The 14192-nt window shown below is 41.3% G+C and overlaps 1 protein-coding gene across 1 annotated transcript; it reads right to left on the reverse strand.

Moving 5' to 3' along the window:
• Positions 1 to 3: 3 nt before the first annotated feature.
• On the reverse strand, positions 4 to 13991 carry LOC112122398 (serpin B6-like; the record flags this gene model as incomplete). The annotated part of the gene is made up of 7 exons (XM_029912934.1): positions 13845 to 13991; positions 11197 to 11374; positions 8387 to 8524; positions 6956 to 7073; positions 6243 to 6385; positions 1059 to 1226; positions 4 to 192 (listed from the first exon to the last, which is right to left on the reverse strand). Coding segments are annotated over exons 2-7 (924 nt in total), but the record flags the coding sequence as incomplete, so codon positions are not given.
• Between the last annotated feature and the right edge of the window lie 201 nt (positions 13992 to 14192).

Genomic DNA, 14192 nt, shown 5'->3' on the forward strand with positions numbered 1-14192 from the left:
GGCTGACATTCCAGATAAATCCACCTTGTCGCTGTCAAATGCATCAGCCATTCCCATGCTCTTCAAAACAGGCTTCAGATCATAAACTTGCTCCAACTTAAATTTGGGTAAAAACACCTCCACTTTAGTATAGTCCATCATTTCTGGATTTATCCACTCTGTAAGTTTCTCATAGGTAAGTTCTCTTTCCAGCTACAAGAAAAAAAGGTCACAAAATTATAGAGGAAGAAAAGCCATGAATTTATACTAACGAAACAATGCCCACTGTGTGTGTTTACACAGTAGAGATTAGCATCCTCTCCTGGTCTGGAATGAATGTTATTGCTGTAGTCACAAGCCAAAAATAAATGATAGTCAGAAACATTCTTATTCTTTTTTCAATACAGTCAAAAGGTCCCCCAGTTAGGATCAGAGCTCCGCTGTGCTATATGCAGGTCCCGTCCCAAGACCATCCTTCATGGTGTCAAGTTCATGCAATTGCATGTTGTCACTAGTAATGACGTGTACTTGGCAGAGGTGGCTACTGTGGGAGAGGCATTACTATTTCGCTGTCCCTTGTCAGCCCAGTAACAATATAGCACAGAAAGGAAATCAGTAGCTCTTGAATGGAGGAGCACTTGAGGACTCCCATATGAAGAAATGTTAGGTAGAGGGTCAGATACAGTGAGGGAGAGCCCAATCCACAACAGTTAGAAAGGAATATGGGGGGAGAAATCCATCAAACAGGAATTGATTTTTGTGACAGTGGAAGCTCTCCAGGATCTCCTTCAATCTGTCACTCACTACATTCTGACTTCATCCCAATGCCTGGTCAAGAAGTCTCTCTTTTCAGAACTTAACATTTCTCTGGACATCAGAGAGAGCTGGGCTTACTTGACAGTGACACATGGTATTCCCATCTCTTGGGGGACAGATGTAACGCCTCCGCAGCTCTCCCACCCTGTGCTAATACTGGTGAGTTCGGAGATTAGGACGTGAATTCACAGATCTAAATGAGATTTTGTCAAATGCTCTTCTCTAGCAGGATTTGAGCTTTGTATTCAGTACAAATGCCTTACCTGCTCCAGGCCAGTGGAATTATCTTGGATTTCATCAGGAAGCAGGATGATCATACTTGTCTCGTTATCAACATAAGGGAGGTCAAGGATTTGGGTCTGAAAATCTGCTACGTAGCTAATGTTAAATTTAGCTTCCTTGAACATCATCTGCACTGGTTTGCTCTCATTCTTTAAAAAAAAAAAAGTATCAGTGTCAACAAGTACTACAGAGCCAGCATGTTGGTACTAAACTAGAAGAACTGGGATTCAAATCACATGGGACATCTGAAATTAGGCTGGACAGAGCACTAGAAAATATTGTAGGGAAGGGTCCTACCATTGCCCTTTGGGGTGACAGGGAATGAACCAAAATTCTATCAGGCTTTTCCCATTTGTAATGCCCAGTCCCTTGACATTTATTTTGAGGAAAACACTACAGGTATTTTAGTTGCTTACTGTGTAGCTTCCTATCAACACAATTGTTAAAACACTGGACCTCTGAGCCTAAATAGTTTCACACTAGTAGGCAGGAGATTTCAAACCTCTGAATGTTACATGGCAAATATGGCCACCGCTGCTATTGCCTGTTAATACAGAAAACGAGGGGTTGAGTGGACAGGGGCACAAAGCCAGATTTTCTTAAGGTTCTTGCCAGATCTTAGGAAAGGAGCAGGCAGCAAAAACAAACAGTGATCCTGTGAGTAGTTTAAAGAGAGTGGCTATTAGTAGAAAAAGAGAGTGGCTATTAGTATGCTGGAACGGCTGTTGGGAGTGTTCACGGTTGATATCAGAGAGGAGCCTAAAAGCTCAGTTAGCATCTGGATTCCTGCATGCTTATCTGAACTCCATTTCTGACAGTTCTTTAGTTCACCAATGACTAGTCAGCGTAAGCAGGCTGGGGATGAAAGAGTGAGTTTTACGGTTTGTTCTGGAAGCACTGAGATTTGTGATCATTCCTATGTCTTATAAAGTGAATTCCATAGTTGTGGGTCATCTGCCATCTTCCACTCGAGTTTTTGTGACTGACAATTCTGTAGTTCGTAATGAATTCTTTTAAAAGCTTTATTCCCTGTCATGAAGAAAACACAGTCCTTGAGTAGCTCAGGCCAGTTTCATAGACAGCTTTGAAGATTAGGGTCAAAACCTTAATATGACCCTGTATTCAATGGGGAATCAGCATAGTACTGATTCCCCCTCCCCTCCTCGAAGAAGAAAAGGGAGAACTAAGCAACTTCACAAGTTAGGGCTCTTTCTGGGAATGGCCTGGTATGAAAGATTAGCACCAACTCCCCAGTAGGTCTAAGGCAGGACAATACCATTCTATCAAATGCTTCAGAGAGATCCAAGAGTGTGAATGTATGTCTCTTATCCATGGACAAGAGCAGGTCATCCATCAACACTACTTGTACTGTCTATTACCTATCAAAGTCTGAAGACCAGATTTGGGGAGGTCCACTATACAGATGGTAAGCCGGTGTATCCACTTGCATTTTCATTACATTATCCACAAATAGGAAGGAGGTTAGACCCCCAAGCAGTAATTAGTAAAGTCCGTGGTTTCCACTCATAGAATCATAGAACTGGAATGGGAAAACTGGGATGCTAGGAAAAGTTGAACAACTTCCTGTATGTGTAGAATCCTGGTTTTCTCACTCTTTGGCCTGCCCTCTGTCCATTGAACCACATTGCCTCCCAAATGTTGTAAGCTGGGAAAGATCAATATATGACTAAACAAGAGGAATACTTCAAACAACCAGTTCTCCTCTGGTAGCAGATTTTATTCCATCTGCATCGGCATCTCTGTTTTGGCTCAGATTTGCTAATGCATTGCTAGATTTGAATATTTTGACACAGGGCCAGTGTTTGCTTCTAATCAGAATATAAAGGTGCCCCCAAAATGCTGTTTAGCTGAAATATTTTATGCAGTAGAAAAAGAATTCACAGTACATTGAGGAATTTCAACATTATGGGCCTGATTCTAGAGTAACTGTTGAAATCAATTTAAGTTACATTGGTGTAAAGCTTGTGTAAATAAGAACAGAATCAGGCCCATTGCTTTACTTAAGCATAAAATTTCCGTGGGTTTATTTCTGCCTATGTAGTTCTAAAATGCTGACTGTTAATATAAGGTACTTTTTTTATAGTTGGCAGAATTTTTCACTCAGAATTTAACACAGCATCGTTTTAAATATTGCGCAGAATTGCACATAATGCAGAAGTACATATATGCTTTGATTTTCTTTTCATGTAAATCGGATTAATTTTTAATGCTTGGGTGCCTAAATACCAATATTCGTTTCTATGAGTGGAAATGTATACTTGGTTCATAGGCTCATGCTGATGTTTACTATCTATGTCAGTATTGGAATTAGCACCACCTGAGTAATTTTTAATGTTAACTAACAGTGAAACATGATAATTCAAGATGTAAATTCAGAATATCTGGCAATAAAATAACATTGGTCCATGTTTGTTTGGAAAAAAAAAATAACATGCTACCAAGCTAAAACACTTCCCTTTAAATTTACAGCATCGGAGGAATATATGTCTACAATACATAGGAAGTATTTGAAAACTGGTTTATTTTCCTAAAACGTATAGGTACTAGAATAAGTTTTTGTAAATTCTAGCCATGATAGTGGAAGGGTTGGTATTTGTACCATTCAGTAATCAGGTGGATTAATTTACAGTCCTTTTAAACTAATCTTCTGGTTAAGGCCCTGATCCTGCAAACACTTACTCAAGGGTTTAGTTTTAAGCATGTGTGTAATCCCATTGAATTAACAGAATTTATACCATACGATTGGTTCTAATGCCTATCTGTTTTCTTAAAACAAACCAGTTTTAAAAATACCTCCTCTGTATTGGGGATATGTATTTCTCTCACAGTGTAAATTTAAAAGGCCGTCTTTTATCTTGGTAGTATCTGGATTTTTTCCAATCATAGAATCAAAGAACCTAGAAGGGACCTCGAGAGGTCATCTAGTCTAGTCCCCTGCACTCGTGGCAGGACTAATTATCTAAACCATTCCTGACAGGTGTTTGTCTAACCTGCTCTTAAAAATCTCCAATGATGGAGATTCCACAATCTCCCTAGGCAATTTATCCCAGTGCTTAACCACCCTGACAGTTAGCAAGTTTTTCCTAATGTCCAACCTAAACCTCCCTTGCTGCAATTTAAGCCCACTACTTCTTGTCCTATCCTCAGAGGTTAAGAAAAACAATTTTTCTCCCTCCTCCTTGTAACAACCTTTTACATACTTGAAAACTGTTATCATGTCCCCTCTCAGTCTTCTCTTTTCCAGACTAAACAAACCCAATTTTTCAATCTTCCCTCATAGGTCCTGTTTTCTAGACCTTTAATCATTTTTTGTTGCTCTTTACTGAACTCTCTACAAATTGTCCACATCCTTCCTGAAATGTGGTGCTCAGAACTGGACACAATACTCCAGCTGAGGCCTAATCAGAGCAGAGTAGAGTGGAAGAATTACTTCTCGTGTCTTGCTTACAACAGTCCTGCTAATACATCCCAGAACGATGTTTGCTTTTTTTGCAACAGCATTACACTATTGACTCATATTTAGCTTGTGGTCCACTATGATCCCCAGATCCCTTTCCGCAGTACTCCTTCCTAGGCAGTCATTTTCCATTTAGTGTGTGTGCAACTGATTGTTCCTTTGTAAGTGGAGTACTTTGCATTTGTCCTTATTTACCTCAGACCATTTCTCCAGTTTGTCCAAATCATGGCTGCCTGACTATAGCATGTGTTGGGCTGGGAAATAAAATTCTCTCTCTAAAAGGTGGCATCGAGAGATAGTAGGACTTCCAGGCACTCCTGAATGACTTTCACCATCCAGGAAGGTATGAGTAAATATACAATGTGGCTCACATTTCATTCAGTTTCTTGGTATGCTCTTCAGAGTCATGTCACCAGTCCCTGTTTGTGCTACACCTCTACCCCGATATAACGCTGTCCTCAGGAGCCAAAAAATCTTATCGCGTTATAGGTGAAACTGCATTATATCAAACTTGCTTTGATCCGCTGGAGCGCTGCTTTACCGCGTTATATCCGAATTCATGTTATATCGGGTCGCGTTATATCGGGGTAGAGGTGTATGTGGAGACAGCCTCAAGAGGATGCATGAGCTTCCCCAAGAAGGAGGGCTGGCCTATCACCACATTGAGAATTACTGTATTATGCTTTGGGGTAGAGTAGATGCACTTTAAGATGAGGAGATTTGCACACTGTGATGTGAGTAGCTAAAAAAAAGAAACCTGATATAATTTGTGTATCAATTTAATGGTGGAATCCATTTTAAAGCAAAAGTGATCTTGTTTTGATCAAAGTTTGCTGTAAACAGAAGCGTTCCATGTGTAAAAACATCTGAACACATGCGTGTTCCCTTCTGCTTGTAGACAGTAAGGGCCCAATTCTTCTTACTTATTTTTTATACTATCATACCCCTTGGAGTCCCAGTCATGGACCAAGACCCCACTGTGCTAGCAAGAAGACCGACCCTGTCCCGAAGAGCTTACAGTCTAAGTATAGCTGTTTTAACTCCACAGACTGCAGTAGATTTGCTCCTGATTTACATTGCTTTGAGGAGAATTAGCAATAACCACACATTTTACAAATCAAACCTTATAACACATGAAGTAGTTGAGCATTTTTCATGTTCCAATTTTATCATTGGGTAAAAACTGAAGCAAAGGGGACCAATTTCTGTAAGTAACCATAATTCTGTGGTAGTTGTGCACACAAAACAGCAACAGATTCGAGGACAGGGATGTTAAATGACTTACAGGTTCTCTAAACACTGAACAATGTATGGAATCCCAAACTGTCTGACACTCATTTATCCACGTTCTTCTCTTACATTTTAAAATTCTGACTATTGTAAGTTCTGTAATTATGTTCAAGGCTACTGTCCTCCAATGCTGAAAAGATACACAGAGAGGTATAGCAGAAAACAGAGAGAGAATGAAGGAAACAAGGGATACAGCCACGTTAATGCATTTATTTGAAAATGTAGTTTCAAAGATGTTTACAATAAACTAAACAAAGGGGTTGTGTTGAGGGGATGGGATGGGAAAGAATAGAGGGTTGTGGTAAAATGTACTTAGGGCAATCCTGATTAAAAGCATTTCTTCTTTTCTTTGGGTGAAAGTGTAGTGAAAAATGAGTGACATTTTCCTACTTCATACCTTGTTAATTTTAAATTGCCTTTCCACTGTGCAATCCTTGTTGAATTGGGTTGCCCAGTTGCCTTTGAAGTAGATGGCGTTCACCAAGACTAGTCTGGTCATTGAATCAACAACACCCTGAGCCAACAGATTCTGGATTTTACCTTTAGGACACATTAAAGGAAGCATAGTTTTTAGCTGATAGACACCTATCTACCTAGTTGTGTTATTAACTACAGCAGGGGTCCTCTACGCGGTGCCCAAAATTCTTGTATTGTGCAGAAGTTAGAGGCATCCAGGTGCACCCACCTACTGGCCGCCGGACAAGCAGACGCCGAAATGCCACCGAGAAGCGGCAACGTCAAGAAGCGCTGCCACCGAATTTTGGCGGCATTTCGGCAGCGACGCTTCTTGATGACGCTGCTTCACGGCGGCATTTCGGCGGCAACGCCTCTTGATGTTGCCGCTTCTCGGTGGCATTTCGGCAGCTGCTTGTCTGGCGGCCACGGTCCTTGGCGGCTAGTCATCCGGCGCCCGCCCCACGGAAAAGGTTGGGGACCACTGAACTACAGTATCCTTTAACATCTGCACAATACAAGAACTACATCTTAATCTGAAGGATTCAGTTCTGTTTTTCTTCTCCTTCTCTTATTGTATCTCTCCTATGGCCATATGCTTTTTAAGCAGGCTTTAGCTGTTTAGAGAGACACTGTGGAACTCTGCAAGCTACTTACCTTCAGTTTTTTCTTCTACCCAGGAATTTATGTATTTTCTGGAATCTTCTGCAGCTCTAGAGAAGTCAAGTTGTTTTAGCTCTGCATGATAGAATTTCTGGCAGGAGTCTATAAATGTCTAGGACAAACAAAGGAAGATGTCTTAACAATATATTTTTCTGGTGTGCAGTTGTAGAAGACTCAAACATAGAATCTACCTTTTCTTCCTCCATCCCTTCAGAAAGAGTCAGTCTTAACACCAACTTGTTGTCACTTCTTTTCAAACTGAACATTTTATTTTCTATTATTACATTCTTAGTCCGAGCAGCCAGCTTACTGACAGATCAACAACAAGACTGCATGATGAGAGTGATGCAATCAATTTGAAAGTACAAGTAAATCGGTCTCTAGATAACGTTTTTTGTAACCCTCCCAGAGTAACCCAAACCTGATCTAGTTTAGAACTGAAATCTCAGGGGGGTTATTTCTATATCTTTTTTGTATAGTATGTGTGGACCATAATAACCTGCTCTTCAGCCTTATGAAACGTCTACTGTGCAAATGTCAATAGGTCAGTAATTATGTGGTTAGGTCAAAATCATGCTCTCTCTCTTTCCAATTTGTATTTTGAAGTCTTCTATTTTATGGACTAAATGCCAAAGATGCCAAGTTTAAATATTTAATCAGAGTGGTTTTAACTTTAATTGAGAAGAGGATCTCTGGATCTGAGCCAATATATACTGGCAATCCCTTTTAGTAATAAAATAACTGTAGATTGCGGAGGGTAAGGTTGATTGCCTTACTGAAAATGTAAGTTTGTTTTTTTGAGTCTAGAACTCAAGTGAGACTTTCAGTTACCTCTTAATTTTCTGAGATGAAAGAAGGGGGTCTGAAAGAGTAAGGTTAAAATCAGGGGTACACTTTTTGGATACATTTTAAAAGGGAAATATATACCCCAGTACCCGTTACTCTCAGCTAAGTCTTTGGAGAATTTCTAATCGCTCTTCTGTCTGATTTAAAAAAAAATATATGTGCCCCTTGCTGTGTCCTTTGAATGCATTGTCCAATTTAAGGGGAGGGAAGACCCCCCCCCAAAAAAAGTCACACAATAATGCCTATGCTCCTCCCTGCCCACCATTTGAAGGAAATTCTTAAAATCTTAGCTCCTGGCCAAGAATGCCTGAGTGATTAATGGAATGCTGAAGAGTTGGGGTTTGTTGGACCTTCCATTGACAGCACTCCGCTCCAGTTCTCTAGAGTTCAGAGCTAGCGACTGTCAAACAATCAGCTGAGCACACAAATGTTTGGATTTTACAAGGAGACTTGCTTTGGTTAGTCAGATCCTGAACTACATAGTGCCTGTAGATTAAAGCCAATCCCTTGATTTGCACTCAAAAGTGGAAACGTAGCAAATGTGTTATAACACAAAAACAAACTCAACGTTTGACTTACTGCAAGAAATTTAAACGTCTTTTCCCCATAGAGCCGGTTGGCAATCCTAAGCACATAATTAGTGCCTGGTTTGTTAATTTCAGAAATAAGTGACTGGTATCCATTATGAATCTCTTCAACTTCGTCCAGAGAAAGCACCTATAGAAAGAGAAAGGAATACACTCAGCATGACCCACATGTGCTGAAACATGTGCTTTGGGACAGGTTAGTACAATGCCTTTCAGCAGCTTAGAGATGAAAGCTGCAGCCTGAACACCCAAGGCAGCCCTAAAAGGGAAAGGATTTCCCATTACACAACACATTTGGAGCTCATTGTGCTGATTAGAAGAGGGAAATTTCATGATAAAACATTTTACCATGGAAATAAACATAGCTGTTTTGAAGAGACACTTCACTCCATTCTAGCTTTAGGGCACATAAAATGAACAGTTCTGGAGACTTTAAAGGAAAACCATCAACTTGAAATCTACTCAGTTTCAAAACATGAATTTAAAGTAGCTTCCGGTCCTATAGTTGTCTCTATCTTCCCATGTCGATTTTTGTAGGTTTATCGTTACTTTCTTTTAATTTGTTTCATTGCGCGAAAGAGCCTGACAAACAGGGAAAATGTCTCTATGGAAGAAACAGTGAAAAACAAAGTGCTGTCAAATGCATAAGTATACAAACTGGGGGAAATATCCCTTATTTTCCCCTAATCTTAACTGTTACTTGCAACACTAAGAGGTTAAAAAAAAAATTCAGACAAGGTATGACTTATGTTGACGGTATCCCTTTCAACAGTCCTTTCCCCAAAGCTTCCAGCAATGTTTTGGAACTATGCCTTCAATTCAAGCACTACCATAGGATGCTGCTGCCTTTGCAACAGGGTCTCCATTTTGCCTTCCATAATGGATTTTTGTTGCATCATTTTATGTTTGCATTGTTCCATTTCCCATTCTTTTTCTTCTTCTTCTTCTTCTTCACTAAGATGAAGCACCTGATAGTACAATAGTTAGCATAGGTTCTCTTGGGAATACATTCAAGAACAGATCTGGATCCTATTTCAGCTTAAACGTTAGTGAAATGAAGAAATGTTATGGAATGACCTAGTGCTCCAGTACATTAGTCATTGCTTTAATATGAGCAAGATTTATTTAACAGAGGTCAAGAATGGCTCTTCTAGTATGAAACACAATAGTGAAGTAAGACACCCTAAAAAGCCCTTTCTAAGGGAAAACTTTAGCTCTACAGTGCTTCAATGCATGTGGGCAGGCAAATGCCCCAAGTGACAAAAACCCAAGCCCAAGACCCCAGAGGCTTCACAAAAGGCCAAACAGCCAACAGGGGAGACTGGCAGCTTATCGAAGGCACTGTCCCCATAGGAACCAACAGGCCCAATTCAGCCAAATGCAGTCTGAGATAACTCTGCGGGAGACCCATGGTAAGTCTCTGGGCTAAATTGACTGATGTCACATCTCGTAGGTCAACATTTTGAAAATCAAGATCAAGCCAAACTTTGCTTTCATTTACATAGGTGTAAATCTGATACAATTCCATTGAAATCTAATCATTACTCCAGTTTTACAACAATGCAGCAGCAGAATTTGTCTCAATGTTTAAATAAAAATTGTAGTTTAAATAAATAACCCTAGTATCAAAGCTTAAAATTCATCCTCGGTTTGAGTTAAAGTGACACTAAAAAGATTGAATTTTTACAAAAATACTACCTCCCAAATGTTGGGTTTGCTTCCAAGTAATAACTGCTAAAAAATGCCATAATATGAATTTCATAACAATTGCAGAGCTGTTGTACTGGTTGATATTTTGAGCAAGAGATTTTACTGACACACAACAAGAGAATATTCGCACCCACTAGTACATGTAATTTTTAGCAACGTCTGCTAGTATGGTAGTTAATCATTCTAAACAAAAGACATATACATCCCAATTCTAAAAGTCCTTACAGATTATAAGGAATCGGTTTCAACTCCACCCTATTTTACTGTTGAAGCTGCAAGTTTAGACAACTCTTCTCCTCCCCTAAGCCAAATATTGTACAAGGCTCTAAGTGGACAGCTATAAATCTAGTTTTGAAATTTGTAATTCTCACCCCAGGAAACCGAGCAGACTACACTAAAAACCCACAAGCTAAGAGAACCTAAACGGGTATGTAACTGCAACACAGAAGTCCTTCTTTGCAGACAGATCTCAGGGCCTCAACTCCATCCTCATCTTCCCTGACTCCTGCCAATTTTGCCACTATTGATCACTCTCCTTTTCTAAATCTTGTTCTCCCTTCGCATTTGTGACTCTGTCTCCTGGGTCTCCTCTTAGGTCTTTGCTTGACCTTTCAGTGGGACCTCAGGGATCCATACTTGGCACCCAACTCTTCTTCCCTGGGCCCTCTTTCACTCTAGAAGTTCTGAGTGCTCACTGGAACAGGAGTTGGCATTAAGAGTTTAATGAACTAGGCCTACATTTTCAAAAGTGACTAGTGATTTTTTTGGTTGCCCAACTTGACACCTTAAAGGGGGCCTGATTTTAAGAAAATGCTCCTGGCTATGTTATTAAGACATATTTAGGTGACTAGTATAATCTGATATTAATCCCAGAGAATGTAATTGAAGAAGTTCTTTTCTAACTCTTGAGGCAGCTAGACAGCTCTCTCTTTTTCAAGGCACCTCAGCTGTATGGTGCCACCAAAATCCTACTCTCAGGCACACAAGGATGATAATGGGAGTTTTCCATAGGTACAGAACATACAATAGAGATCTGTGGTTCAGCTTCTAGACCAAGATTGTCTTAAGTAGCTCAAGTTTATCCAGACATACCTTTGCCATCTGGGCTGCAGTGTTACCTTTTGCACCCAAAAAAACCATGGACAAAGCAGAGGAGATACTCAAAGGAGAAAAGAATAAGTTCTGTGTATTGGCATTTTCACTCAGCTTTTTGAATAGGTTGAGTGCAAAGGTGGTGTTTGCTTTACTGAGATTATCCATGGTTCAGAACCTATAAGACAAAACACAAAGAAAAGATCACATAAGATACAGATTTAAAATGTAATGAGTATTTAATGTGCCAGGTTCTCAGCTGGTATAAAGCACCATAACTCCACTGAAGTCAGTGGAACTACTGGTTTTACACCACCTCAGGATATAGCAAAGCATCAAATAAGTTTAAGGATCATGTGTTCTCTCTCTCTCTCTCTCTCTCAAAATCTGAGTTTATATAAGAGCCTTCAGATAACAAGTGGGACAAACTCACACAAATTGCAAAGTTTTCCAACTACAGCATATCTTTTGGAAATACAGCCAATCTTAATTTAAAAGTGTGAAGTGATTGAGAAGCCATCAAGTCTTTTGGTAGATTATTCCAATGATTAATTATCCTGCCTGTTCAAAATTTGCACTTTACTTTCCATTTGATTTTGTCAAGCTTCAACTTCCAGCTATAGGATCTTGTCATGTTTCTGTCTGCTAGATTAAAGAACCTCTTCTACCAAATATCTTCTCTCCATGTTGGCACTTCTCCCATGCATGAAACACCCTTCTTGAACTAGTCTGCAAAGCAACTTCAGTCCCCATATTTAAATCTTTCCTGAGGGCCTACTTCATATGTGACACCTACAAGCCAGCTAATTGATTACTTATTTGTTTTAAGGTTTGGCACAGGACCCATAACTTCACTAGGTAAGGGTTAAGGGTAGCTGGAAATCATCTATTTCTCACACAAAAAAGAGCAAGGGAACAAAATGACATTGTGTTATTAAAACCTTTTGTTAACAAGACACAAACAATTGCAACTTTTTAATTTTGTTATAACCTTCACAGAGTAGGGATCACCCCTTTTTAATGACTGGAAATTGCCGAAGATATTACAATGTTGCTGGAAACAAATAATAAACACTTTAAATCTTTTTTTTTTTGAATGAATGAATGAATGTCAAAAAACTATTCTGCACTCTCTGAATACTGTGAATAGTTTGAGTTTTTAAAATTCATCTCTCAAGTTTAAAAAATTGTGTATGCATATCTATCTCCCCTTGTGTGGGAGCATAATGGGAGCAAAGGCAAAAGCAGCATTTAACAAGCTGTAATGTTTTTGTAGATACAGGCAATCCTAGGACCTGTGACACAATTGGTTCCTTTTTGCATCACATGTCGTAACATCGTAACTGCAATCTACTCCATTGCGGGACCGAGCAGCGTAAACTCAAAACCTATAATCATAAGTCAAGTCGGGGTGTCAATGTAGAAGTGTCATAGGTGCTGTTCGTCGTAACTCGAATGTTGTAAAGTCGAGGACTGCTGGTATATTGTTATCTTAAAAACTAAGACTCCAATCCTGCAATAAGTCTGCATGTGTGGACCTCTGTAGTCTCATAGAGCTCCATAAGGCAGTTAGTGGGGCTTTATGCAGGGCTTGTTGCAGGATTAGGGCCTAAAGTGTATATATCCATAAGTGGCTCCCTCCCCCCCCCCCACATACAGACACCTCAAAAATAAAAAAGCTTGTTTTACATTGAAATAATACATAAGACTATCTGGTGATCACAATGTCACATATCTTTAGATATACAGTTAGCTCTATTTGTAAAAAGGGGGGGGGAGTGAGGGGCCCAGAATGTGCATAAAACAAGCAATGAGTCAGAAAAAACTAATCCCAACATTTCAATTAAAATGTAATTCATGCCCATGGTCTAATCTTCCAATGAGTTTGTACTGTCTGTTTTATAGACTTATTAGAGACACAAGATGGAGGAGGTAATAGCTTTTATTGGACCAAGACATTGCCTTAGGCTCAGTCTAGAATAGCATAGTTTATGCTACTATACAGAGTTTATTAACATAACAGTGGTATGTACTCTGCAAGCGTTATTGTCTCCTTCACTCCATGGCTGCAGGGATTCATTTAGAGACAAGTCCGCTGTTTTAGTGGCTCAGTAAATGGCAGAGCCAGGCACCTCCCATCGCCGGAGCCTCTCCCACAAGAGTCAGCAGCCAAGGCCGGACCCCTGTATGCGCAACGGATTTAATAAATCCCAAGTACCAGCAACCTGTGCTGCGTGTACCACACCCACCAGCTCTGTCCTACCCCACCGGCAAGGGAACCAGGGGAGGGTCCTTGGCTGACACTGCAAAACCCATGGCAAGGTGCACAGCATCACAGGGTTCCTCCTCCACCTGGTCTTACCGGGAGGAGGAAACCACAGGCTGAGCCACCTTCTCAAGGCAGGGAAAGGACCTGAGACACCTATTGTGAGTTGTGGATTCAAGGTTGAGGTGTCTGGTCTCTTAGGAGCCTGACTCCTCCCCTGTCCCCCCCAGACAGACCTGCCCCTCCACTCCCGCCCATCCCAGCAGGAGCACAGGGTGCTGCACCCCCGGGCTTGCGGTGTTTCCATCACACACCGGGTTTACAGTTCGGTTCCTGGCTCTCAGCGCCCGGAGCAGCGTCACTGCAAGAGACACAAACTCACCGGACACCAGCGAGACCCCCCCGCCCTCGGCTGCTTGACCCAACCGTGGGGCCGATGCCCGGGGCGGACTCCGGCTCCCAGCGCCTCCTCCCGCCCGCCAGAACCGAGCGGCCCTGAGCCCCAGGCTGGAAACTAAACCCAAGTCGCAGCCCCGCTCCCCGCCCGCCCCCGGCTCGGGGTTTCTACCGCGCCCGAGGCAGCGAGCGCGGCAGGACCCGCCCCACACGCAGGCGGCCCCGGACAGAGGGCGCCAGGCCGGGACTGACCCAGGGGCGGTGCTGCGGGACCGGTGCGGAATCGGGCGGCGGCTGCTGCGGGGAGCCGGGCGCGCAGGTCGCTGAAGAGGCT

This window comes from Terrapene carolina, unplaced genomic scaffold, assembly GCF_002925995.2.
Source record: "Terrapene carolina triunguis isolate 2854851 unplaced genomic scaffold, T_m_triunguis-2.0 Scaffold381, whole genome shotgun sequence".
Classification (NCBI taxonomy): Eukaryota; Metazoa; Chordata; order Testudines; family Emydidae; genus Terrapene; species Terrapene triunguis.